Raw genomic sequence first — 25,118 nt, forward strand, 5'->3', positions numbered from 1 at the left:
TCAGAGCTGTGCAAATCAAAACCACAGTGATAGAACACGTCACACCCACTAGGGTGTCTAAAATAAAAAGCAGACAATAACAAGTGCTAACAAGGATGTAGAGAAATTGGAACACTCATACGTTGCTGGTGGAATGTAAAATGGGTCAGCCACTCTGAAGAACAGTCAAGCAGTTCCTCAGAATGTTAAACATAGAGTTACCATAGGAGTAAACAGTTCCACTCCTTGGTAGGTAGCCAAGAGAACTGAATACATATATCCATTCAAAAATATTTACACAAATGATTCTAGCAGCTTTGTTAACACTAATGGTCATAATAGCCAAAAGTTTGAAACAACTCAAGTGTGCATCCACGGATGAATGGAAAATAAAATATAATATCCAGACAATGGAATATTATTCAGCCATAAAGAGGAAGGGAGTGCTGGTACCATCTTCAAGGATGAGCCTTGGAAGCATCACGCTAAGTGAGAGATGCCAGTCAACAGAGGACCACATGTTGAATGATTCCATGTATGTGCAACGCCCAGAATAGGCAAACCCATAGAGAAGGTAGGTGCGTAGTTATGAGGATTGGAGAGAAGAAGAGATGAGGAGTGACTGCTGATAGGAATGGCGTTTCTTTGGGGGGTAATGAAAATGTCCTAAACTTAGTGGTGATAGTTACACAGCATCATGAATAGACCAAAATCCACTGAATTGTACTCTGTAAAAGGGTGAGTTTTGTGGTGTGTGAATTATATCTCAATAAAACTGTTATAAAAATATATAAACTGGGCAGCAGTAAATAACCTTGTGTCCAACGTAATTTCACGTGACAGCGTATTTTCGATCACCAACCCTAGAAATGGGATTACTGGGTCAAAGAGGAGCTAACGTGTGTGAGTTTGCCAGATGCTGCCCGGGCCCTTCCAGGGGTGGTACCCGTTCGCGTTCCCTCCAGCAGTGTCTGAGGGCGCGTTTCCGGTCCCCTCCCCAGCAGCGCGTGTTGTCACGCTTGGTGAGCTGCTGTTCTGGCAGGTGGCAGACGGTGTCTCAGTGTAGTAACCGTTGGCCTTTATCTTATTAGGGGCAGATCGAGCAGATTCCGGTGTCCCTACAATCCATCTGCATTTCTTTTTTTTCTGCGCCATTTATGTTTATGTATTTCATCTATTTTTCTATTGGATTGTTGGTCTTTTCTCAACTTTTACAAGTTCTTTGTATATTAAAATACTAACCCTTTGCCTGTGATAGCTTACAAATCATTTTTTTACAGTTTTCATTTGCCTTTTTTAAAAATGTAGCCAAATTTTAAAACCTTTCCCTGTTGCTTCTGGGTTTTGAAACATAGTTGAAAGCATTTTCCTACTTCTGAATTAGAAAAAGAATTCTCTTACTAGTAAAGTGAGATTCATTTGGAATTTATCCAGGTGAACAAAATTAGGAAGGAATCCAGTTTTATCCTGTTCTATATGGCTGTCCAGGATGATACTGAGGAAGGGTGAAAAGAAACATAAAATACCACTTTTTGTTTACACATCTGTTTTTAAATATTTCTGGATTGATACAGGTGTTTCAGATAATTGCACAGACAATATTACTACAGCAGTGAGTAGAAAAATTGAGAGGGGAAAAGCGAATCTGTAACGTCCAGCCCTTCCCAGTCTGTCTCGGTGTATAAATTTGTCCTCTCCGTTCTTTCTAGGTGAACGAGCTGGATGGCATTCCCCTGATCCTGGACAGCTGCAGCACGGATGACAGTAACCCCTGTATCCTTGTGTGGGAGCTTCTGAGCACTAGTCCACACTCGGGGGGCCTCGGCGGAACAAGCCCCTTTCCCGGTGTTCACTCAGTGGGTAGCTGGCTGGCTCTCCTGTTTGCTTGTTCCCAAGAAGGAAGCCACCTTCTCAAAGCTAGAGAGCCGGAATATCGCTCCTGCAACCTGTGCAGTGTAGGAAGCGAACATTTTCAGGGTGGACAGGGCATTCTAACCCAGCATTCCACTAAAAGGCGCTTTAAAACCCTGAGGCACAGCTCATTCATGGCACGTGCACGTGGCATGTCACTGATGTCACCTTTCCAAACTGTGTGTGTTCCTTGGAGTAAATGTGAAGGAGTTCATATTTTTTTCTATAGAGATTCGAAGTATACAGTCCTTGGGAAGAACGATTTTAACAGTAGTTTGGAGGCAGAGACATGAGGAGACCTGGGACCTCAGGGATAGGGGAGCGTTTCTGTGGCCCTGAGCTCTTGTTTCTGCTGGGCACTGTCCTGTGACCCTCTTACTGAAGCTGGGGACTCTGGCTCTTGCCCTTTCCTGGCCTGACCACCCTTCTGGGGGGTGTTCTGCAGGGAACTCGCTCAGGCTGTACGGCTTCTCCGGGGAGTCGGAAACTGATGGGAAACTGATCTAGTACAGTGACCGGCAGCCAGGACCGGAGACAGGCTGTTTAGGTTCGAGAGATGATCTGTTTAATTTCAAGAACTTCTCTAGTGAGAACCAGACGCAGCCCGGTCCCTTGACCCGGCTGCTGCAGCCCTTGTGCTGATCACATGCCAGGGAGGGGTGAGTGAGGCCGCTGCAAGGACGGGGAGGCTGCGGCCCTGTGGGGGACAGTGGGGAGCCCAGGCTCGGGCCTAGGAGACCGAGGATGGGGATTTTATTTTAAAAAATGCTCACTGTGGTTTCTGTCAAGAAGAGAAAAGCAGCTGATGAAAATCATGTGCTTCAAAGTAAGTAGATTGAGAACTGCTTATTGTTTGTGCTAGAGATGCTGCCATTTGTCTGATCAGCAGTAGAAGAAAATCTGTTTTAAAGTGTCTGATAGCTCATCAGCGCAATCAGGGAAAAACAAGCCAACAGCCTCAGAAGACGTTCCTCGAAGGTGCAGCGGTTGGTTCGCCGCACTGCATCGCAACCAGGCACTGCAGGCTGTGCTCATTAGAGAGTTTTGACATTTTTTCGCCCCAAAAAAAGGAAAGGAAAAAGGAAAGAAGAAAGCTTTCCGTCACAGGAAAGCAGTAAAAGAACGTTCAGGTGTGACTGCAGGTGTTGCATTTCTTGATGAAAAGATGATTTATTACAAACAAAGAAATTCACCCAGTCTTACCTCTATTCCTGAATTGACCTTCTAGTGAGAAGAGGCTTTCATCACTAATCTTTGGCTTTTAGCAAAGACCGAAAAATTAAAAGGCTCCGCACGCAGCGTGCCGTGGCCCTGCAGGTGCGCTGCGTGTGGTTCCCGCTCACGGAGTCTTCGCTGGCGCCCTCCTTGCCCCGTACTTGCTCCTTCGCTTCTTTCAGGAGCGTCTGTTGAGTCCTTGCTGTGTGTCGCACACTGTTCACGCTTTCCTCAATCCCGACAGCGCTGTGAAGTGGGTGCTGTTACCATCCTCATCCCCATTAGCAGAGGAGAAGGTAAACCGAGGGAGCCTTAGTGACTTGCCTTAAAAGTCAAACCCAGAATTTAAACGTGGTGTGTGCCCAATTTTAGCCACTTTCCTAAACTGTCTCCCGTGAGTCGTTGGGAGGGGACAGAACACACACAGAGAAACCCCAGTCACAAATTCACGGGAGTGGAGAAGTTACTTGAAATTATACATTGAAAATTTTATATGACTATAGCTAACTGGTTTTTAAAATGATAATTAATGAAGCATTGCAGGATCCCAGAATCTTTTATAGTTGTCAAAAAGAGGCAGAATATTCCCTATTTAGTGTTATGTATATTTAGTAACTCTGGAGTTTTGTTTATTAGAGCCTACCAGATTTTAAAGACATATAAAATCTGCTTAATAAGATAGGAGATATATACTAAAATAGCAGAGCAAAGGGAGAATATGGTTGAATGGTCAGAAATGAAGAAACACTATTGTAGCCAAGGGAGTCTGTTTTTAGGTGTGAGCCATAAGCTAAAGCCTGGCCCTCCCAGTGGCCAGGGCAGGTGGGGCCGCAGTAGGATCACAGAGTGAAGTCTGTGCCCTCGCTCCGCTCTGCTCTCGGGCAAGTTGTCCCAAGAGTTATGTGATTTCCCTGATCTTGCCTCCCTACCGCCCGCTCACCTTCCCCCACCCCTTATTCCTAGAGTTTTTCCTTTCCTAATATTTTTTTATTCATCAAAGTAGTAAGTCTGTAAATCTATATTGGGTTTTCTTTTTCGTGCCAACAGGTGTGGAGTGGGGGGGTGCGACCTCTGGCCCCACCCCCCACCCACGGCGGTTCGCTGTCCCAGCTCCCCCTCCCGGCCGCTGCTTCTGTGTAGCTGAGCGACGTGCTCTGCCGCTCTCGCTTGCTATAGCACACTTCGACGCTATCTGTTTGCTCTGTCGTGACACTGGGGTTTCGCTCTTGTCCACCGCTGCCGCTCCCCGCAACGTCGCGCTCCCACTGCAGTTAAGATCCTGTGTACCGTTGCCTGCGTGACTGATGAGGCTGAGCATCTTCTCAAGTGTTTACTTGCCGTTTGGACTGTGTGTGTGTGTGTGTGTGTGTGTGTGTGTGTGTGAGAGAGAGAGAGAGAGAGAGAGAGAGAGATATGCTTGGTCAAAACCTTTTGCCCATTTCTTCATTGGGTCATCTTTTTATAGTTTATTTATAATAGATCTATATATATTCTAGGTAGAATTTCTTTGTTGGCTATATGTGTTGCTGGTATTTTTTTTCCCTCACCCTATGACTTATCTGGTCATTCTCTTTGTAGTTTCTTTCGATTAACAGAACTTGTAGTCAAATTTATCACTTTTTCTTTATGGTTAGTTTTTTGAGTTTGTATCTTGTTAAAGAAATATTTTCATACCCTCAGGTCATAATGAAAATCTGTATTACCTTCTGAATATTTTATGTTTTTGCATCTCATACTTAGGCCTGTAGTTTATTAGGAGTTGATGTTTGCATGTGGTGTGTTATCCCACATGGGCACATGGTTGTCCCAGCCCAGTTATTGAAAAGAACCCGCGTGCCCCCTGTAGTGCTGCTTCCACCGTAAGTCAGGTGTGTGGATGTGTACTGGTCTGTATTTGGGCTGTTTTCTTTTCCATTGATCTCTGTCCCTGTACCAGTACCACCATCCTAGGTACCATCACTTACTAAGGTGTCTTGATATCAGTCGAGTGAGTCCTTCCAGCTTATTCCTTCTTTTTTATAAGTGTTAAGGCTATTTTTGGTTGTTTGTATTTCCCCATAAAAGGTTTTAGAACCAGCCAGTCAAATTCTACACATTCATACTGTGTGCTTATGTGCACACACGTGTACATACACACACGTGCAGACGTGAAACCACCACCAACTAAAACAAGTTAAAGTCCTCACGCATCGAGCTGTTTGTTGAAACTGCATTGTCTAAAATCAATTTAATGAGAAGTGACGTCTAAACAATAGAGTCTTCCAACTCATGCGCACGGTATGTGTGTCCGTTTACTTAGGGTTATTGCTTTCCAGCTTACATTCCTCCCTGTGTATTTGGGGGGCTCCACTGCATGGATTGTAGTATGTATTATTTTTGTTATCATCCATTTAAAGTGTTTTCTAATTTCAGGTATTATTTTTTGACCCTTGGATTATTTAGAAATTCATTTCTTAATTTCTGAGCGAATACAGATTTTCTGGTTGTCTTTTGGAGACTGATTTCTAACAGAAAGCGTTACGATCAGAGGGCACATACGTGGTGTTCTCTGTCCTGTGAAACTTATCAAGACTTTATGGTCAGTTTTTGCAACTGTTCTGTGTGTGCTTGAAAATCACATCTGTTCTCCAGCAGTGGAGTACAGTATTTTATACATGCACATCAGGTCAGGTTTGTAAAATTTTGTCATTTTTAGTGATATTTTTGTCTACTTTGGTTTATCAGTTGCAGAGAGATACTTTAAAATACAAGCCTATGATGATAGATTTGTCTAAATTTCTCCTTTTAGTTATATAAAACTTTTCTTTATATATTTTGAGACAGTGTTATTAGATTAAAGTGAATAATAGATCTTGAGAAATGTCCGTGTTGTCATTATAAAATGGCCCTCTGTATCTCTAAAACTGCTTTTTACCTAACACTAACATGCCTACTCTAGCTCACTTTTGGTTGGTATTTACATGGAATAACCTTTTTCAGTCCTTTTGTTTTCAGTCTTTCTGTACCAGAGGTATTTGTTGTAAATAGCAGAGTTGATTTTTTCTTAAATCTAGTTTCTCTGCCTTTTAGCTGTCACAATTAGCCTGTTTATATTTAATGTAATTACTGATCTATTTATATTTAAGCTGCTCTCTTTTCCTTCCTGGTTTATTTTTTCTTTTTCTCTCTTGCTTTCTTTTGGATTGATTGTTTTATATAATTCAGTTTTTGTCTTTTTCTAGAAGTTTGAAAGTTTTTTTATTCTTTTTTTTCTATTCTGTTAATAGTTCCCTGGGAAAACACAACATGCATCCTTGACTTAAGGACAGTCTAATGTTTCTCAAACTTTCCCCCTTCCCAGACAATACAGGACTACTTAGCCCCCCCCCCCCCATTTACATGCTATTGTTGTTGTATATTTTCATTGTTTTTCCAACTCCATAAAATGTTATTGTTGTAGTTCTATAAAGTCAATGTTCACTTGGGCTTCTCCACATAGTTCCTACTTTCCCTGCCTTTCACCCCTTCCTGTAGCTCTTCTGTCCATCTGGGACCGTTTTCCTTCTTCCTAAAGTCCTTCTTTTAGAATTTCCTTTTAAGTAAGTCCACTGATGAGGAACTAATTGAGTTTGTTGGAAAGTGTGTGCCTGATACCAGCATTTTGTTGGGATGGCTACAGGACCTCAATATTTTAATATGTATACTTTCACTTAATTCCAGTATTTCCAGCATGGTATCTGCACCCTCTGCATCTGGTATCCTCCATGCCAGAATGTCTTCTGTTTTACCCTTTTTGTTGGATGGATTTGGGACATATTCTGGAGAGAGAATCAACAAAACTTATGACGCTTTAGAGGCTGGAGAATGAAAAAGAAACAGCATCACGAGTGGCTCCCAGGTTTCTGACCTGAGCAACTAGGTGGGTGGAGACATTCCCCCATTTATTGAGAAAGACGGGGGACAGTTTAATAGGAGAATATCGGTGGATGAATGTGTTCATCAGCTTCTTCATTTGCATGCGGTCACCAGTCACCCTGTACTGTCCACATCAGTGGATGTTTTACAGTTCTCATCACATTGAAACTCAGTTCAACAGAATTAATCACTTGCTCCTTAACATAAGGGTTTTTTCTTGGCTTTCATGAGAGTACCTTCTCTTGGTTTTCTTCACATCTTCCTGGCTCCTCCTCCTCGTTCTCCTTTGTTACTTCCTCTTCTGCACAACTGTTGAATGTTGGAGTGCTCCTTGACACCCCAAGCTCAGAAACGCTTCTCATCCTGCGTTTTCTCCCTAAGGAATCCCACCCGCTTATTCCTTTGTTCGTTCATTCATTCAGTATTCGTGGAACACCTGTTACGTCCCGGACACTATTCTGGGACCCTGGAATGACAGAATCCTGCAGGGAGGCTGTTGCCATCATCCAGGCGAGAGATGACAGTGGCTCAGACTGGCAACCCTGGAGATGGGGGAATGAAGTTGTATTCTGGGCATTCTTACGGCTTTAAATACCATTTGTTTACCTGTGTCTCCAAATGTGATATCTAGATAGAACTCTCTGCTGAGTCTCAGGCTTATGTCTCCAACATCCTGCTTAACACTGCTTGTATATCTTATCGACGTTCCAAGCCTAGCACGTCCAGAGTTAACCCATACATATCCCTGCAGAATTGTCCCCCATCTTTCTCAGTAAATGGAGTGTCTCCATCCACCTAGTTGCTCAGGTTGGAAACCTGGGAGTCACTCGTGCTGTTTCTTTTTTTATTCTCCCACCTCTGAAGCGCCACAAGTCTTGCAGAATATGTCCCAGAATATGTCCCAAATCCGTCCGTTTCCCTTCCTTTCCATTACCACCATCTGGTCCGTACCTTCGTCACCTCTGGCCTGGGTCTCAGCAGCAGCTTCCTAACTCATCTTTCAGTTTCTGTTTTGTTGTGTTCAGGTGACTTTTATTCCCCACCCATTCAGTGGGATCTTTTACAACCAAGATAGGGTCCTTCCTCTCGGCCTCTTGGCTCTCCCTGCCCCACCCCAGCCCTCATAAAGATGCCCTGTTTGTAAAACCTCCACTCCTGTCCCTCGTAGCTAGAATAAATCCCCAGGCTCCAGCACCTGCTAAAAGGTCTTGCCCCTCCTGCCCCTTTGTTTATATCCAGACTGGCCTCCCTTTTTTAGCATTCCCCGGACACGCTTCCTTTTTTGTGCCTCGGATCTGCCTGATTTCTCACCTCAGGGCAGTCACTGGTACTCACCTCTCTGCCCGAACTCCGCTGGCTAAGTCTTCCTCATCCTCGGGTCCAGCTTCCCCTGTCTCCTCGTCGGTGAAGTCTTCCTGGAGCCCCAGGCAAGGTGCCATCACCCGTCAACCCCGCCTAGAACCCTGCTGTCCCTTCAGGTATCACCGTCTGCAGTGGAATGTTTGTGCATTTACATCCTAATTACTCTCTAGACCAGGATCCAGCAGGGCAGGGACCAGGTTTTCTGTTTTTCATCTCAACATAATATGCCATTGTCAGGCACATAGTAAATGTCCAATAAATATTTCTTAGACAGATAGATGACTGAGTCAGACAATGAACAAATGAATGAACAAACAGCAGCTTGATGAAATCGTGTGTGTGTGTGTGCGCGCGCGTGTGGGTGTGGCAGGTGGTTCTCAGCAGCACAGGAGAAATTTCTCCCAGGGGTTTTATGATTCTTCTGTGAATTAAATAAGCCTGGTTTCGCAGTGGTATGATGATTTCAACTTTGGCTCAACCCCTTCTTCTAATGACTAACACCACCCAAGCTTTAATTCAATATTTTGTGTTAAAAAGCAAGAGATATTTGCGGGGCGGGGGAGTATAGCTCAGTGGCAGTGCTTATTAGCGTGCGCGGGGTCCTGGGTTCAGTCTCCAGTACCTCCACTTGGGGGAATAAAAGGGGAAAAAAGGCAATAGATATTTGGATATGCTTAGACTAGGAATCAGTGCTGATGTTCAATGTCAGTTGATAAAAATACGTCTGTTCTGATCGCTCTAGGTCAGCTGGCCATGTCCACGTACTCACACGTCCTTCGCAGGTGGGGGCGAGGGCTCGTGTTATCTTAGGGCAGCTGTCCTTGCTCCCCACGGGAAATCTGGGGTTAGGACCCCATGAAAGACCCTCTTTCTCCGTCCCCGTTGGGGATTAGGAGTCGCACATCACAGCAAATTAAGCTGACCGCTCCCCCAGGCTACGAACGAGCTGGAAGGCTCCCTGTCCCATTTCTCAATCGTGACTTCTAGAGACAAACTGGGATTTCTAGCTCCAGGGAAAAAGAACATCTCAAAGGGGTGCTCAGCCCCGAAGGCCTGCCCTGGGTGGCGGCCGCGTCAGGGACACAGGCCCAGCCAGCGCCCAGCTGTCGCCTCACCCGGCTCACTTGCGGATCACCCACAGTAATGACACAGTAGCAGATGCCATCGGAAAATTCCAGCTCCGCTACCGCAGAGTCAATTTCTTATTTGTCAGTTTATTGTGGCAAGTGGGATCTTTTGTTGTTGTTGTTTCCAAATAGAAACAGCTGAACTTTATTTGAAATGTTTTTCTTTGATTCTTTTTTGATCTATGTTTTGATCAGCTGGCCTTGATGTGGGTTTTTTTTTTTTATATTGTTTTTATTGGAGGGGGAGGGATGGGATGAGAGTCTAAACAGGACGGGGTTTTTTTGTTGTTCTTTTCTTTCTTTTTTTCCTTCCTTCCTTTCTCTTTCTTTTTTTATTGAGAGGCCTCATTTATAAGTTTTACCATGCACAGAAATGTAACTGTTCATAGAAGTAATAACCACACAGTAATCTTAAGCTGAGGACGTATGGCACTGAGGGAGGAGCGTCAGCTCGGGGCCCCACAGACCCAGACTCTGCCGCTTCTCAGCTTCTCAACACTTCACTCAACCTCTGTTACGAGTTTTAGCTGATTTGTCTTAAATGGGGGCCTGGCACAGTCCCTTTGGAAGACTTTCTGGCAGTGTCTCCTAAACCTGAGCACACACCTGCCCTGCGAGCCCGCCCGCCCACTCCTCGGTGTGTCCGCAGGGGAAGTGCGTGCGTGTTTCTGTCAGGAGACGTGGGCCGGAACGGTCGTGGTCGTGACCTTGGTTGTGGCCCCAAAGTGGAGACGTCCCAGGTGGTCATCCGTAGCAGGACAGCTAAGTTGTGGAGCGTTCTGCTCCTGGGACTGCTTACTGTACAGAAGGATGGACCGCTCTGTGTGACCGACGGCGACACTGACGCAGTGTTGAGCTGGAGAAGCCAGGTTCAGGAAGAGCCTACAACCAATAATACCATTTACGGTAGGCTCAAGAACAGGCAGGATCAATCTGTGGCCATAGAAGCCAGAATGGTGGTTACCGTGGGGGTAGGAGGGTGGGTATGGGTAGGGAAGGGGTCCATGGGGGCTCCCCAGGTGCTGGGCGTGTTTGCAAGCGACATGGGTGGGGTCGTGTGGACACGGACATGTGAGAAGACCCAGCAAGATGTGCGCTCCGGGTGCTAGTGTTGAGTCGCACCGCGCGTTAACGCTGTAAAAAGTCATCACTGAGTTGCTTCCACGCGCCTGACCCTGCGCTGTGTGCCCTTTGCACGCGTTGCCTTGCCCAGTCTTTTTTTTTTTTTTCAAACAACCTCCTTGTTGGGAACTATTATTTCCATTTTACAAATGAGAAAAACGAAAGCTCCGAGAGCCGGTTCCCGGACTCCAGCTGGTCCCCGTCCTCCCAGCTCGGGAGCAGCAGGGCCGGGGCAAGGCCCAGGCGTGTCCGGCCCCGCGGCCCGCCGGCGGTCCTGACGCGAGTGTCCGCGTGTCCGTGCGGGTGCTCCATTCACTCCCCCGCAGGGTTTCCTTCAGGTGTACCTTCTTGGGGGCCACGTGGGTGTTCAGCGTGTTGGACACGGAGTTGAGTTAGTGAATCCTGTTGAGCATGCAGTACGTGGTACCCACTCACGGCTCTGTTTTGACCTCCGGTGGTAATCAAGGCAGATACCTAAGTCCTGAGGTGGCGGCCTTCTTGGAGGACAGGTCCCTCTCCCGTGCCACACTCCTTCCTCTTCTAGGACTTTGGCATGTGTGTCCTCCTCTCGGAATTCTTCCATGATCCCCCTTAACTGAGAGCTGGTCTCATGGTTTAGGTGTGCTGTTCTGCCACTCCACGAGCAGTCCCACTGACGCACCTGCACGTGTAACTCCCTCCCTGTAGAAAAGTTCATACCAGGCGGGATCGGTGTCATCTTGCACACCCCACGTTGACCCCACAGACCCAAGGGGTGTTACCAAAATGTGTTCCAAAGCATATTTCTTTCTGTACTTTCTTAAACAGCTATTACACGAGAGAAGGCTTCTAAATAGTAATATATAAATCTGCATCTCCTGTGTTGAGCAGGTGTCTCTTTCAGGGCTCCGTAGAGTCTCCATGGTTCTCATGTGCATTTTGGAAATTCTGGACTACAGTGCCACATCTTGGGGAATGCAGGAACTTTAATAAACGTGGGAACATGTTCCATGCTGTACTTTTTAAAATGGGGAATCTAGCTTGTGACTGGGCCTGCCAAGCGGCTGCCAGAGGGAGGCGTTCAGGGACATGCCTTCACGTCAGGACGGCGCCACTGGCTGAATGCGCTGCTGATCGTGAAAGGTGCCAGCAGATTTCCACGCCGGAGAACTGCTTATGCCGTGGTCACAGAGTGATACGTTTCTGCTTTTGATGCCTTTCTTCGCCCATCCTAATGTTCAGACCAGGAATGACTCGGAAATCTTTCTGCTGCGATCAGTCTTTCTGCCTCTGGAGGGAAAGACTGTCTTCTACGGATTTCTGTGTCCCCTGTGCATTAAACGGCGGATGAACAGTCAGTGAGCCCTTGTTCAGTTATTGAGCTGACATTAGTTAAAACTTTTGGTTCGGCTCCTTGGTGATTTAATTTGGTTTTTTAAAGCCTCTGATTGATTCCCTTTACCGCTCACCTAGTGCCATTGAAGATGTGCAAACCAACTCTTCCTCCCCACCCAGAGGAGACAGGCATGCACACTGCTTCGCAGGTTAGCGGGGGCCTCCCTCCCTGGGGCCCGTGTGAAGCGAGTCAAGCGTGGAACTAGGGACGGACGAGGCTCTGGTGCAGCCCCCCTGCCAGTGAGGGTGTACCCGCGGCCACCAGCACCCCCGCATGCCCACCAGCACCCGTGTGGACCCGGTCAGGGCGAGACAGGGAAGAGGACCTGTTTTATGAAGTTGTATGGTATCCTACCAACTGGTTCCCCCGGGCTCGAGGCCCAAAGTCAAAAGTGGGATGTAAAGTATTGAGTGAGGCTTTCACAGGAGGGAGCTCTGTTTCCTTGTTCAGGTGTTTGGACAAAACATCAGGCTATTTTAAAGTGGGACGAAATACTCCGGGTTCTCCCGCAGACGGCATCTCCTTAGCTCCTAGTTCTGTGCTTCTGGCTTTCTTACATCTCTGAAATCAGAGGCTAGAGATGAAACTGTCGTCACCCTACGGCACTGGCCTGTGAAGAGTGCCATGTGCAGAGAGGCCGCCGCCTCCACGCTGACCTCCGGCCTGCACACGCGCCCACCCCGTGGCTTTGTCTCGCGGAGCCTGGCTACTCAGCTGCCTCCCTGTCTCTCGGGGGTCAGGGTGCATCAGGTCCTGCTCTGTCTTGTTTATTTGCACTAAAAGCGAGATTGCTTGAGGTTTATTCTCACGAAAAGTTAGAAAGTGGGAGCCTGTCCTTTTCCCAGGTGAGGTGCCTGGTGTGAACCCCGTGGTCTGCACGTGGCCCTTCACCCTTGCTGTCCCTCGGCCTGGGCGGAGACCAGGGCAGGGAGCCTCTCACCGGAAGCGCTGAGCGTCCCCGGAGGCCACTTCCTTGGGCTTCCTGTCACTTTAGCCACCTGGCTTTGAGACGACACGGTGTTTTCTTAATTTTACTTCTCAGTGGTCACTATCCATGTTTTTAGTGCCACCAGGTAAAATTCATTCCTAACCGGACACAGAACTTGATGTGACCATTTATTATATTGCCATTGATTCTTATTCTTAAGTTTCTGCTCCTTGTGGCTGATTAATTTAACAAATGTCATCCGATGACTGTAACTTTGGGGAAGGAATGTCGCTGGGAAGCCATAGCAGAAACACTGCTAAACAATTTCGCATCAAGTCTTCTGTGACAGCTGTGGGGTTGCTAGCCCAAGAGCATTTTGAATTATCAAACTATAAGAAATTGAATTTATTATTTTGTTACTGCTTTTTCCTCTTTTAAAAATATTTTTAAGCACTTTATTTTTTAAGAGCAGTTTTAGGTTTACAGCAAAATTGAGAGGACAGCACAGAGATTCCCGCACACTCCCAGCCTCCATGGCAGCACAGCCCCCTCGTGGTCTGTGTCCCCCACCAGGGTGGTGCTTTTTTTTTCTAACCAGGGTTGAACCTACACTGACACATCGTCATCACCCAAAGTCCACAGTTTAAGGGTTCACTCTCGGCGTTGTATGTTCCGTGGGTTTGGACAGGTGCGTAATGACGTGTAGCCTTCATTGTAACGTCACACTTGGTATTTTCTGTGCCCCGCCTCTGCACTCCCCCTCCCCTAACCCCTGGCAGCCACGGATCTTTTACTGTCTCCATCACTGTGCCTTTTCCAGAACGTCAGCTGAAATCATGCAGGCTGCAGCCTCTGAGATGGGTGTCTTTCACTTGGTGAAACCCGCTTGAAGTTTCTCCATGTCCTTCCATGGTTTGGTAGCTGGTTTCTTTTTCAGTGCTGGATCATATTCCACTGTGTTGGTGTACCAAATACTTGTTTTCAAAATTGTTTTCTCAAACAGTATGTTTACCTCGTAGGCATCCTGCACACCTCCCTGGTTCTCTCCATGGTATAAAGCAGACCACAAAAAAAACTTCCGTAAGTCGTGACTTTGTTTTCCAGAAATTTTATATATGACACATAGATGAGACCATGAAGTAGCTAACTCAAATGTCAGCCTTAACTTCACATGCTTGACAGTTTCCTTCAAACGCAGCTCTTGTGGGGCCGTCCTCAGGTTCCGGGAGCGTGTCTCTGCACGGAGCATCTTGGGCTCCTTTTGAAAGCGCATTCAGCACGAAGTTTCTCAGTCATAAGGAAATCCTCTTAGTGTTTGATAACATACTTTACCTCTATTACAAAGCTGCGTCTCTCGGCCTGTGCTGACGTCGAGTCCCTCTGACATCGTGGTCACAGCATTCCTAGGGAGGAAGAAGAGCTGGTTCAGAGCAGGAGGAAGCCTCCTGCCCGGGAAGCACCTGGAGCCGTTCCTGGCGTGGGGTTTGTGCTGAACAAGCATTAGTGCTGTTGTTTACATGTACATATTTTCTCACAAAGGTAATTAATTGGCAGTTTTTCTTTTTGCATTCACTTTGTTCAAATGAGCAGTGACTTTGGGTGTGTTTAGGATGTTAATAAATACCTTTTCAGAACTGCTGTATGTAAATGACATTGCCACCCAGAATATGCACTTTGTAAGACACTTGAGGGACTGGGATGTGAATTTAGGCATATAGAACCGTGCTCCAGGTACCCTAACTAATGTCAAATTTCGCAGTGACTGAGAAGGGTCTGGTCAAATCATCAGTGTGCCACAGCCATGTTAGCACCGCTAAACAGTAACTCTCTGGCCGGCTGTTTCGTGATCACCATTCTCGGCAGGGAGTGCTGGAGTCTTTGTGCCACTGATTTTTTTGGAGCCAGAAAATTTAAGAAAACAAAGCCCATATTGGGGGAGTGAGCCGGGGCAGGACTGAGGTGGGCGCAGGCGCTGGGGAGCCCTCCCTGGAGATGGTGACCACGCGCGAGCCGAGCCCAGGAGCCTCCTGGAGGGAGGGACACACGTAAACACCCCGACCCGGGCCTGGCTCTGTCCCCAGTCCAGCCCCGACGGCAGCTTTCCCACCTTCATTTGCGTCTTCTGACCCACAGCGAGGACCTGAGGACCTGGAGGAAAGGTAGGGGTGGGGGTGGGGGTGGGGAGGGCTCCCCAAGAGCGAGAGGCCGAGAGAGGGGAGGGAGGCGCCCGCGAGCTCTGGGCCGTTTCCTCCTTGTGGGTTTGTGATCCACATCCCCCTTCATTGGGATAATACTTGCAAACTCAGGAAACAGAAAACTGCAGCTGACTTTCAGACGGACTCACCTTTCCCACTCTTACTGTCCTCTGGCCTTACGTCTTCTCTGGGGAGGGGACACGGCTTTGTCCCCCGGCCGCCGTGTTACCGTGTGGCCTGTCGGCAGCTGGTCTCTGTGCTGCCGGAAAGGGCCGTGCTGGGGGCGGACAGGGCTTTTCTTCAGGGTTAACTGAGTGCAGCTGAAAACAGGCCCCATGCTGTGAAAAAGCCTCGTCCATCGTCCATCCGTGGCCAGAAGCCAGGAGTAAGCCACAACAGGAGGTGGCCTGCAGCTTGACAGCAGGGACCCAGCCCTGCACCGGGCTGTTTTCACGTGACTCTCACGAGCCTAACTTAACGTAGGTTCTTGATTTCAGTTTGGGTTAACGGCCTGATTTTACATCCTCGTAGAAGCCCCCAGAACGATGATGGTGTCGAACATGGAGAGAGCTGCACTTCCTGGTTAAGGACAGGAAAAGCCTAGAAAAAGTCAAAACATTTTCCCAGTGTTGGCAAAAAACCAAACTACGTCAGAATCAAAACTCCTGTGCTGTCTTTCTGTCCTGAAGCACCTTCAGAAACTAGCACAGTGCTTAGCCAGGTGTCTGCTCTGGGCGTAGTTAGGAGGCACCAGGAAGTCCTCGTGGGTTTTCAAGAAGATGACAGTAACATTCCTGATGCACAAGATCGGTCGGGTCCCTGGGCTGGGAGTGGGCCACGTTTGTGGATCACAAGGCAGTGGAACCCACAGAATTCGGAGCAGTTCTGGGCTGTTAGGGGCGATGTTTCTCAGTGCTATCTAGCTGAAGGAACGTGGGAATTAAATTCGGCAAATCAACCCAAACTTCAAGTTCAGTCACCATCTTAATTTTTTAAACCCATATTTATCTTGAAATATGACGTGTGTACTGTGAAGTGGAAAGAGTATGTATTGTTTGCAAAGAGCTATGAAGCAGACATGTGTAAGCAACACCTGGGTCGAGATGAGAGACACGGCCAGGCTTCGCTGAGCCCCTCCCGTCCGCACTCCTCCTGACCCGACTCAGGTCAGGCCCACCCCACCCTGCTCCGGTGGACTACACAGCGTGCTTTGGGTTGGCCGCTTTTGAGATTCATATAAATGGAACCATGGCTCGTGCTGTTTTGTCATTTGTCATTCGAAAGCGTGGTTGTGCGATTCATGCAAATCGTTGCACGTAGTTTACTGTGTAGTATTCCACTGCAGGAAAATTCAGCGTTTTTCATCCATTCAGTGGGTGGGCACATGCTCATTTCCACTCCCGGGCTGTTACAGTTAACGCTGCTGTGAACATTTTCCTGCGCTGCGTGGAGGAGCCCGAGGTTTGTTTTGGCTGTGGAATTTCTGTGTCTTGTGTACCTTCAGCTGTATTCCAGATGATGCCAGACCCCGTTCACAGTTGATCACACCAGTTTGTACTCCCATCAGCTGTGTGAGTTCCCTTTGCTCTGCGTTCCTGTTGACACGATGTGGTCGCTTTAAAATTTTTGCCGTTCTGATGAGCACAATGTCGAGGTATTACTTTAATTACTCTAATTATTAATAAGCACATTTTTATTGTTTGTTGACCATTTGGTTTATTGACCATTTGTATTTCCTGTGTCATGAAGTTGTTCAATCTTTTTGCCTGTACTTATGTTTTCTCTCTTTTTTTTTAATTGATTCTTAGGAATTTTTCTGTATTCAGAATATAAATTCTTGGTTCATTTATGTGCCTTGAAATGGTCTCTCCCATCCTGTGTCTTGCTTTATTCTGTTTGTTTTGGTTTTTATTTTCTTTGTCTTTTTTTTTTACCATTGAGATGTAAATCACATGCAGTAAAATGCAGACCTTGCAAATGAATGGCTCAGCGGCTGGCCCTGCACCTTGCGAGCACCACCCAGTTGAAGATTCAGGACATTCTCTTCCCCTGCAAGGCTCCTTTGTGCCCCTCCTCACCCAGGGCCAATCCCCAGAGCTGTTCTGACTTCTCTTGTGTTTTCCCTCTGTGGTTAGTGGGTTTTGTGTCTTGTTGAAGACCCTGAGGTTACGGCCATTCTCTTCTGTGTTCATCTAAAAGCTTTATAGCTTTGCCTTTCTCATTTAGATCTATAATCAGTCAGAAGTTGATTCATATTTATGGGGTGCAGCAGGGGCTAGGATTTTTTCCTTTCCCCCTACAGTTATGCAGTTGTCCCAGCCTTACAGTTTCCTTTCACCGGTGGCTCTGTAGGGCCACTTTGTCATACGTCATTGTCCCGCAGGCATGAGTCCGCTTCTGGCTCTCTGTTCACTGTTCAGAACGTTGATCTCGCCCTCTTTCCCAGCATGGGGCTCTCTTAATTACTATGATGTTATCATCTTGATAGCAGGTAGACGAAATTGTGGGTGATAACCAGTCTTTCATACATTTTCCTTCCTGTATTTCTGGGTTGGTCCGTTCAGCAGGTTTTTCTGAAGTACCTGCTGTGCTGTGTGCTGGCATTGTCCAGACCTGCAGGCCCCCCATCCTGGACTCCAGACTTGCTGGGAGCTGCTGGGGGCAGGGGGGAAGGGCGAGGGAGGAGATGTGAGCCAGCACAGCCTGGCCACCCTTAGAGTAGCTCATCCCCCGGGGACAAGTGGCGTTTGGACCAAGGAGAGTGATCACAGGTGCTCAGGCAGCCAGCACGTGCGACGTGAAAAAGCTCCCTGACCCTCTGGTGCCTGCGTGCCTTGTCTGAAACCCGCCAGAAGCCCCGCACTGTCTTTGTTCTTCGTTTCAGCCTTCGTGTCTGAAGAGCTGTTTCTGACTGGCTGTGCTTCACTCATCTCGAAATCGTTAGTCCTAAATCAACAGTAATCTTCCGTAATTTAGACTCGATGAACTATCTTTCTACTCCGAATTTTAATTCCATTTTGAAATGTCTCTTAATTCCAAAGATGTTCTGCTTAAGTAGATACTCTAACTGGTGTCTGTCAACTTATTTTATCTTCTGAGATTTCTCTGAAGGGAAAGGGACTCTGTTTCAAGAAACATGAAACCGGCCATTTCCTTTCACTGCTCTGTGGGCAGACTGACCGAGGGGAGGACTGCGCCGCCTGCCCCCTGCGTCTCTCCTCCTCAGCCGGGGTCGCTCCCGAGGGCTTGGGAGCTGCGTCCTAACCCAGGCCCGACCATGTCAGGTCGTGTGACCTCGGGCGAGGCATTTCCCGTCGGCAGGCTGGGATGACGCCGCCTGCCGCGTGGCGTGTCCGCGAGGATGGAGTACTTTCTGTGAGTGCCTGCGACACCCCGACAAGTGCTGTACCTCCCAGGGCCGTGGGAGCCACTGCTGTTACATTTATTATTACTGTTACTACCGTATGCAGATAAATGGGCAATCTTGGCTTATTTGAGAGACACTGTAATGCCTCGTTTGAAGCTTTTTTACGGTGAAGGTAGAAACTCATTCGAGGCAGCAATTCCCTTATCCCAAGGAGTACAGAGTGCTGAATAAATGTCCTTGCCTGGGAGCCGGGCCTTGGGCTCCTTGCGGCCCTGCTGCGCTCCCGCTGGCCTCTCGGGACCCAGTGGCCTCAGGTTGCATCACCCCTAGGCTTGGCCAGCCCACTTCGCGGTGACCCTGGTGCAAGCTGAGGCACTGAGGCAGACGTTCATTGTGTCCAGAAGCCTCTCTCTGACGAGGTCCCCCTGCAGCCCAGAGGCTGACGTTGTACAGCGCAGGGTGTCCACGTGCACATGGTTGGTCACCTCTCACAGCTCGGGTCTGACTGAAGAGCTGGCTGAGTGGCTGGAGGCCGGGCTCCAGGGAGCGTTCGTCAGCAGGGATTTAAAACCTCCCCCATCCTGTGCGCGCAGGAGCTGCAGCGACTGACACGGGTGTCCCCGCACACAGGTGAGTGCGCGTCCTAGGACTCAGAGGATTACGCGGGGACAGGAGAGTGAGCAGGGGCACGAGGGAGGGAGGGTCATGGGGAGGAGGGACCCCCGACAGGACAGGCCCCCAGGGGGTGCCTCCTGCTCCGTGCAGTGAGCATCTGCTGCGCGCCAGGCGTGTGGCTGGCTCTCTGCTGCACACGTTACGTGCAGTGGCTCGTTCAGAGTCTCCAAAGTGACATTGGAGTCCTGCCCCACATACAGATGGAACCACTTGGTGGCCGGGAGCCCCTTTAGTGTGGTTGAAGTCAGAAGTGGCGGTGGTGGCTTCTGATCCTGAAACCTGTCGTGTGGGGCGGATGCCGACTGACTGCCGCGCACCACGCTGTGCTTTTAAGTGGTGAGAAAAATCGATTCCAGAATGTGTAATGGACAAAATTAGTTTCTTAGCTGGAGGATCCTTCACCACAAGCCCCACAGATGTGAGGCACCTGCGCACACGGTCCTCGCCCGGCCACAGCAGCTTGGGAGTAGGGAGCGTGGTGACGTGTGGCCCGGGAGCAGGGTGTCGTCTCCCCAGCTGGCACCGCCAGCCTGACAGGCTCAGCTGGGGTCTGGGAGCTCGTGCCCAGCCAGGGTCCAGACCGAGGACGTGGCTCCATGGTTCTCTGTCCACGTGACGACCCCGAGGAGACGGGGAAGATGGAAAGATGGCTCAGGCTTCCTGGAGGGGAGGAGGCCTTAAAGTTGTGACTCCCTGGTCTCTCCCTTTAAACAGTCAGTTTATGGAAGTAAGTGGTGCACACCAAGGACAGTGAATGTAGCCTTTGTTTCAAAATCATTAAGAGACAATTTGGGCTATCCACAGAGATAAGGTTTCTCTGGTTGACACGCGTGTGTTATGGTATTTCTGTCAGAATTCAGCAGTGCTTCACTGGGCCTTTGATGTTCCAGTTCCCCAGGGATTTCAAGGCCGAAAAGCAGCCTCAGCTGTCAAAGCCATGGTGCTTCTGGGGTGACTTTCCCTCGAAAAAGAGCGAAACTCTGCTCCTTCTTGTGACACTACCTGTACTCAAGTATCATGTTACGTTCTTCAGAATGTGACTTGTCATGTACAGATTTGACAATTTCTTTTTTCCCCACCCTCTTCTGTTAGCTTTTTTTTTTTTAACTGAATTCAGTTAACAGCTGTTAATTGGCAAATGAGAGAGTCCACGTCCACTGACTTGTAGATACTGCTATGATGTATTACAAAGCCTGGAACAGCACATACCGACACGACACTGAGACACTTGAACCACAGATGTGCCCTCGTATTAAAATGCAAAAATGCGGAGGGAAATCAGATCCCAGACAGACCAGCAATTTGGAGGAGGTGGGGGGGCCTGAGTGGGTGGTTTGTGGTGGTGACTGAACACACGATGGTTTTTAGCGTCATGCACGAGGCCGCATACAGGATCTGCGGGATGGAGACCTCAGCTCTGAGTTTCTGAATGAGAAGGGAGTGTGGTTCCGCTGGACGATGGAAAGGCAGGCTGAGAACAGAAGATGATTGTAGCAGACCAGGCAGAGGGACAATGGAGTTCACAGTGCAGTGGGGTTTCTCCTGGCATTTGGAGATGGGGTAACCGATGCGGCAGAAATGGGTGGCACTTTGCAGAGGAAGATTGACAGTACTTTTCAGGTTTGTTTCCTCCACGAGGACTTTTCTTGTCTGCCCTCCCTCCCTATTCCGTCTTCACAGGTAAGCTGCCACCCTCGCGCCGCTGCCCGCAGCCCAGTGCCTCCTTGGCCCTGGAGCTGTGAGCTCTTCTTCTCGCACCGTCCTCGCTCACATGCCCTCTTGGGCGAGTCCCTCCTCCAGAGCAGGGGCCTCGTGGAGCCCAGGGTTCCCTGGGCAGCAGGTGGGGAAATGCCCTTTTCTAACCCTTGCAGAGCAAAGCAGAGGCTGGTTCAGACTCCCGCAGACGGGGCAGGAGAACCGGCCCACCGGGAGCAGGGCCCGGCCGTGCGCGGTCTCTGCCCTGCGTGGCTGGGAGTGAGGCCCGACCCGTCATCTCAGCAGAAGGGGAACCATCCTTCTTCCCGTGTCACCTTCTGGGCGTCTTTCGTCTTTGGCTGACGGAAACCGGCACGTGTTGGAGTGTTTTGATCGTCGGCAGCGTAAAGCATCTTCAGGGCAGTTTTAAAGCTGAACTGCTGCTTCGCGCTCTGAAGAGTTCCGCAGCTTTACCGTGGTCTCAGAAGATACTAGTTTAGACATGGAGGTCATTTACTGAGCACCCTCACCTGGAGGAGAGTCTTGTCGTGACGTGGCGGGTAATTACGGGGTTTTGCGGAAGCCTCCTGAGTTAGGCCTGCCTGCCGGGGACCAGCTTGTCCGAGGTTTGTGGTGTGCGTGCTGTGCCCCGCTGAGCGGCAGGCGGTGCACACTCCCTGCCCATCAATGGGTTTGTCGTCTAAAAATGATTTTTCAAAGTATCCTGGGAGCAAAAATTAAATATAGGTATTATATATGGTCCCCACATTTGTTACACGTACATTGCGTATGTGATGTGAAACGTAGATGCATACATTGCACCTCTGCAGATGTACTGTGTGAAAAGCACCATGTGTAGACGTTACACACACAGTTTACGTATATACACGCAAGTCAGTTAAGTCTTTTCACAGTTTAATTGTTTTAATTTAAATAGTATATGGTTTTCAATGCCAGTACTTATAAAAGTTCATTCAGCGAACATTTCTTGGTTCCTTCCATGTTCTAGGCCAGAGTTTGGCAAACCTTTTCTGAGGGGGGTTAAATTTAGTAAGTATTTTTAGCTTTGCCAGCCCTCCTGTCCCTGCCACGACTCTCCAGCTCAGCCCCTGCAGCGGGAAGGCGGACACAGACAGTTCACAGGTGCATGGGCGAGGCTGTGTGCCAATAAAACTTTCATTTATTGTAGATTCTGGTTTGAATTTCAGATAATTTTCATATGTCACGAATTAGTGTTCTTTGATTCTGCCCCACCCCCACCCAATGATTTAAAAATAAAAACCATTTTCAACTTGCAGCCATGCAAAGACACGGGCCATAATTTGCCAGCCCGCGTTCTCAGGAGTCTTCTCGACGTAGAGCAGTGACCAGGACAGAGTCCTCGCCGTTCCTGGGCCTGCGTCCTAGCAGCCTGGAGGGCTTCAGGCAGCGCTGCTTGTGTGCCTGAAAGCACGTCCGGTTGGATGGAGTCTCAGCAGGCAGCTCCAGTTTTCAAATTTTAAGTCAGCTGACTTGACTTTCAAAGTGAGTTTGGCACAGGAATCTGCTGGTTAGTAATACTGTCGTGAGACTCCTTCCTCCGGGCCATGCCACCTCCCAGCCTCCATCCCTCTGCCCCGCCCTGTCTCATCCCCTAAGGGGCACAACGCTGCAGGGACCTGGGGCTCTTCGAGTCCCGGTGCACAGCTGACACACACACACACCAAGTGTTGTGTCCAGGAGCTGGCCGGACTGCCCAGTGCTCACCCTGGTGCGGATGGCAGGGTTCTTTGAAGGCAGTTTTACAACAGACAGGCTCATGCTTTCTGTTTGCAGTCGCTATGGAAACTTCTGAAGCTCCCTTTCTACAGCTAAGCAGACAATACAGCACTTCAAGTGCTGGTGGGATTACGGACTTGAGAAGATGTTTGATTTTCTCTCCTACTCTTTCTTCCCTCCTGTCTCTTTAGAGAGGGAACAAGAGGGCGCTGTGAATATTAACTGGGACTCGCTTTAATCTCCCCTGTGACACGGAGGGCTGTCGCGGTCCGCTGGCCGCCCCGGGCTCAGCCTTTCACGGCCCCCTAACGAGGCGACTCATGCATATTCATGAGCCAGGCTTCAGCGTTAGACACAGTTCGCAGGGGCTGCGTTTCGGTGCTTCTCTTTTCTACACAAATGTTATGAAGGGAACAGCTATTAAAATTCGGGTTTGTGATTATTATTAAGTCCGAGGCCCTAGACAGTGGTGCTAGAATGTTCTCACTGGAAATAGAGGCAAAGGGGCGGACCTTTGTGTGGTGTTTAATTTGTAGACAGATGGTGCGAACCCCAGAATGCCGGTGCTCACTGAGGGTGGGGACGTGGGGCAGACCTTCCCTGTCTGCCCCAGAAAGGCGTGTGTGGCAGCGTGCGGGATTCTGACTTGGTGAGCTGCTCCTTAAAGAGCAGATACAACTCGTTCCATCCACAGAAGAATGTGAAACACACATTGAAGTGAAAAGCATCGAGGGGCTCGCTGTCATTCGTTCCTTATTTCCGATTTTCAGAACGTTGACCCGTCGTGTAGCCACACTCCGCCCGGCCCCAGGCCCTCCACGTGCACACCCTTCTGCCCTCTGAATACCAGTTTGGGAAGAAGACTGCAGTGCCTTTCCTGCTTTGGGCTTCAGTGCTGCTTCTGTTAGGCTGTCCACGTGGTGGCCGTGCCAGAACCAACCTGCTCCTCGTGAAGCCCTCGATTGTCCATTTTGTTCCTGAAGTCGTGCGGACCCAGCTGGGAGCAGCGCCCTGGCGCAGGGCGGTTCCTGGGCGCACGTGGGTCTGCCCGTCAGGAGGACTGTCCTGTAGTTCATTCTCTGTGCTCCTCTTTGCCTACATGTAAAACGGGGACGTGTGCATTTCTCTACAGAAGTGAGCTCCCGAATGCTTTCAGGGTGAAGCACTGTTAAAATGCCGTAGCAGTGTTTTCGCAGGACCTGCGAGCTGTTTCTCCTAGAGGGACATGATTAAAATCCACCCTTTCATCCGCCCGCAGGGGAGTTGATTGTCCTGGTGTTTGTCGTCATGGACAGCACAGCCCAGCTTCCTTGCCTGAGTTATACTGCTTTACTTTCATCTAATCTCTCAACCTCACCAAACCCTGAGTCAGGAAACCACACCAAGAACCAGAAGGAAACGCACAGCCCATGTGAGTTACTGTAGTGCCTCCACGCCCGTCCCTGCGCGTGCGCACACGCGCACACACACACACACACACACGCACACTCTCTCTCACGCTCGGTGAGCGGGAGGTGGCGTTCGCTCGCTGCTCGGACACCCAGCAGACGTTTCCCAGCACCGTGCTTGGAACAGTGGACGGAAAGGTGAGCAGGGCGTCAGACGTGCTTCTGAGGGGTTCTCGGTGCTGGCGAGACAGAGATACAGACAAGTCATCGCCACAGACACGTCAGCAAACATGGTGACAGGCCCCTCTGTCAGGAACTAGACTGCGTGCTGGGGGTGGAGAGATGGGGGGTGTGGCCAATAAGCAGGTAGCTACAGGTGCAGTGTGATGGGGGCCAGTGAGAGAGACAATGTTTTGGAAACATGCAGGGAGCGTGCCTGACGGAAGCTGGTGTCGGGGTGGGGGTGGGGGCAGCCAGGACCCGCGGGAGGGCTTCCCGGAGAGGGAGCTGGGCTGCGCACCCTGGGCGAGGGCGAAGGGGCCCCCATCAGGGTCTTGTGTGGGGACAGACAGGTGGCGCCCAGCGTTGTGACATTGCGGGGCCTTCGCAGAGGTCCGGTTTGCCCCATAACTGAAGTGGTCTGACAGTTTGAAGCTCTGGGTGATGGTTCTTTCCTCCCAGGACACGACGTCTGCAGCTGGCAGTGCCAGCTGGCGTCAGATCCCTCGATCACGGGGCCAGCCAGCCCTCCAGCTCTGAGGAGCTTCCAGTGCATTCACAGGAATTCCAGTTTTCTTACTTTCAGTTATATTTAAGTGAATGACCAGGAAAGCGTCAGAAAGAAGCGTTTTGCTCTGTCATTTAACATTGGAGTTATTATACACGTGAACTAAAATTCTCCAGTCTTCCACACTTTCTTCCTAAATTTACCCTCCTGTGCTCACTCCTTCAGTCCGTTCTCACCATCACTGGCTCCTGCTTTGCTGCAGAAAGTGAGGAAGTGAGTTTGTATAATGATGACGTCGTCCAGCCTGAGAAAGTGATGGTAGCGAGTGATTCACTGTTCAGAAATTTACTAATGTGTTGGAAGCTTTTGTCGCCTGGGGTCATTATTTTCTGTCCTGTCA

The 25,118-nt window shown here is 49.2% G+C and overlaps 1 protein-coding gene across 1 annotated transcript in view; it reads left to right on the plus strand.

Moving 5' to 3' along the window:
* Nucleotides 1-25,118, plus strand: part of ATXN10 (ataxin 10) — a 149,720-nt gene that overhangs the window by 120,890 nt on the left and 3,712 nt on the right. Inside the window, exon 10 of the mRNA XM_074375716.1 lies at nt 1,689-1,752. Within this exon, the coding sequence (XP_074231817.1) occupies nt 1,689-1,752 (64 nt within the window). The remainder of the gene's footprint in view (nt 1-1,688; nt 1,753-25,118) is intronic.

Source organism: Camelus bactrianus, chromosome 12 (assembly GCF_048773025.1).
Source record: "Camelus bactrianus isolate YW-2024 breed Bactrian camel chromosome 12, ASM4877302v1, whole genome shotgun sequence".
In the NCBI taxonomy this organism is placed as follows: Eukaryota; Metazoa; Chordata; class Mammalia; order Artiodactyla; family Camelidae; genus Camelus; species Camelus bactrianus.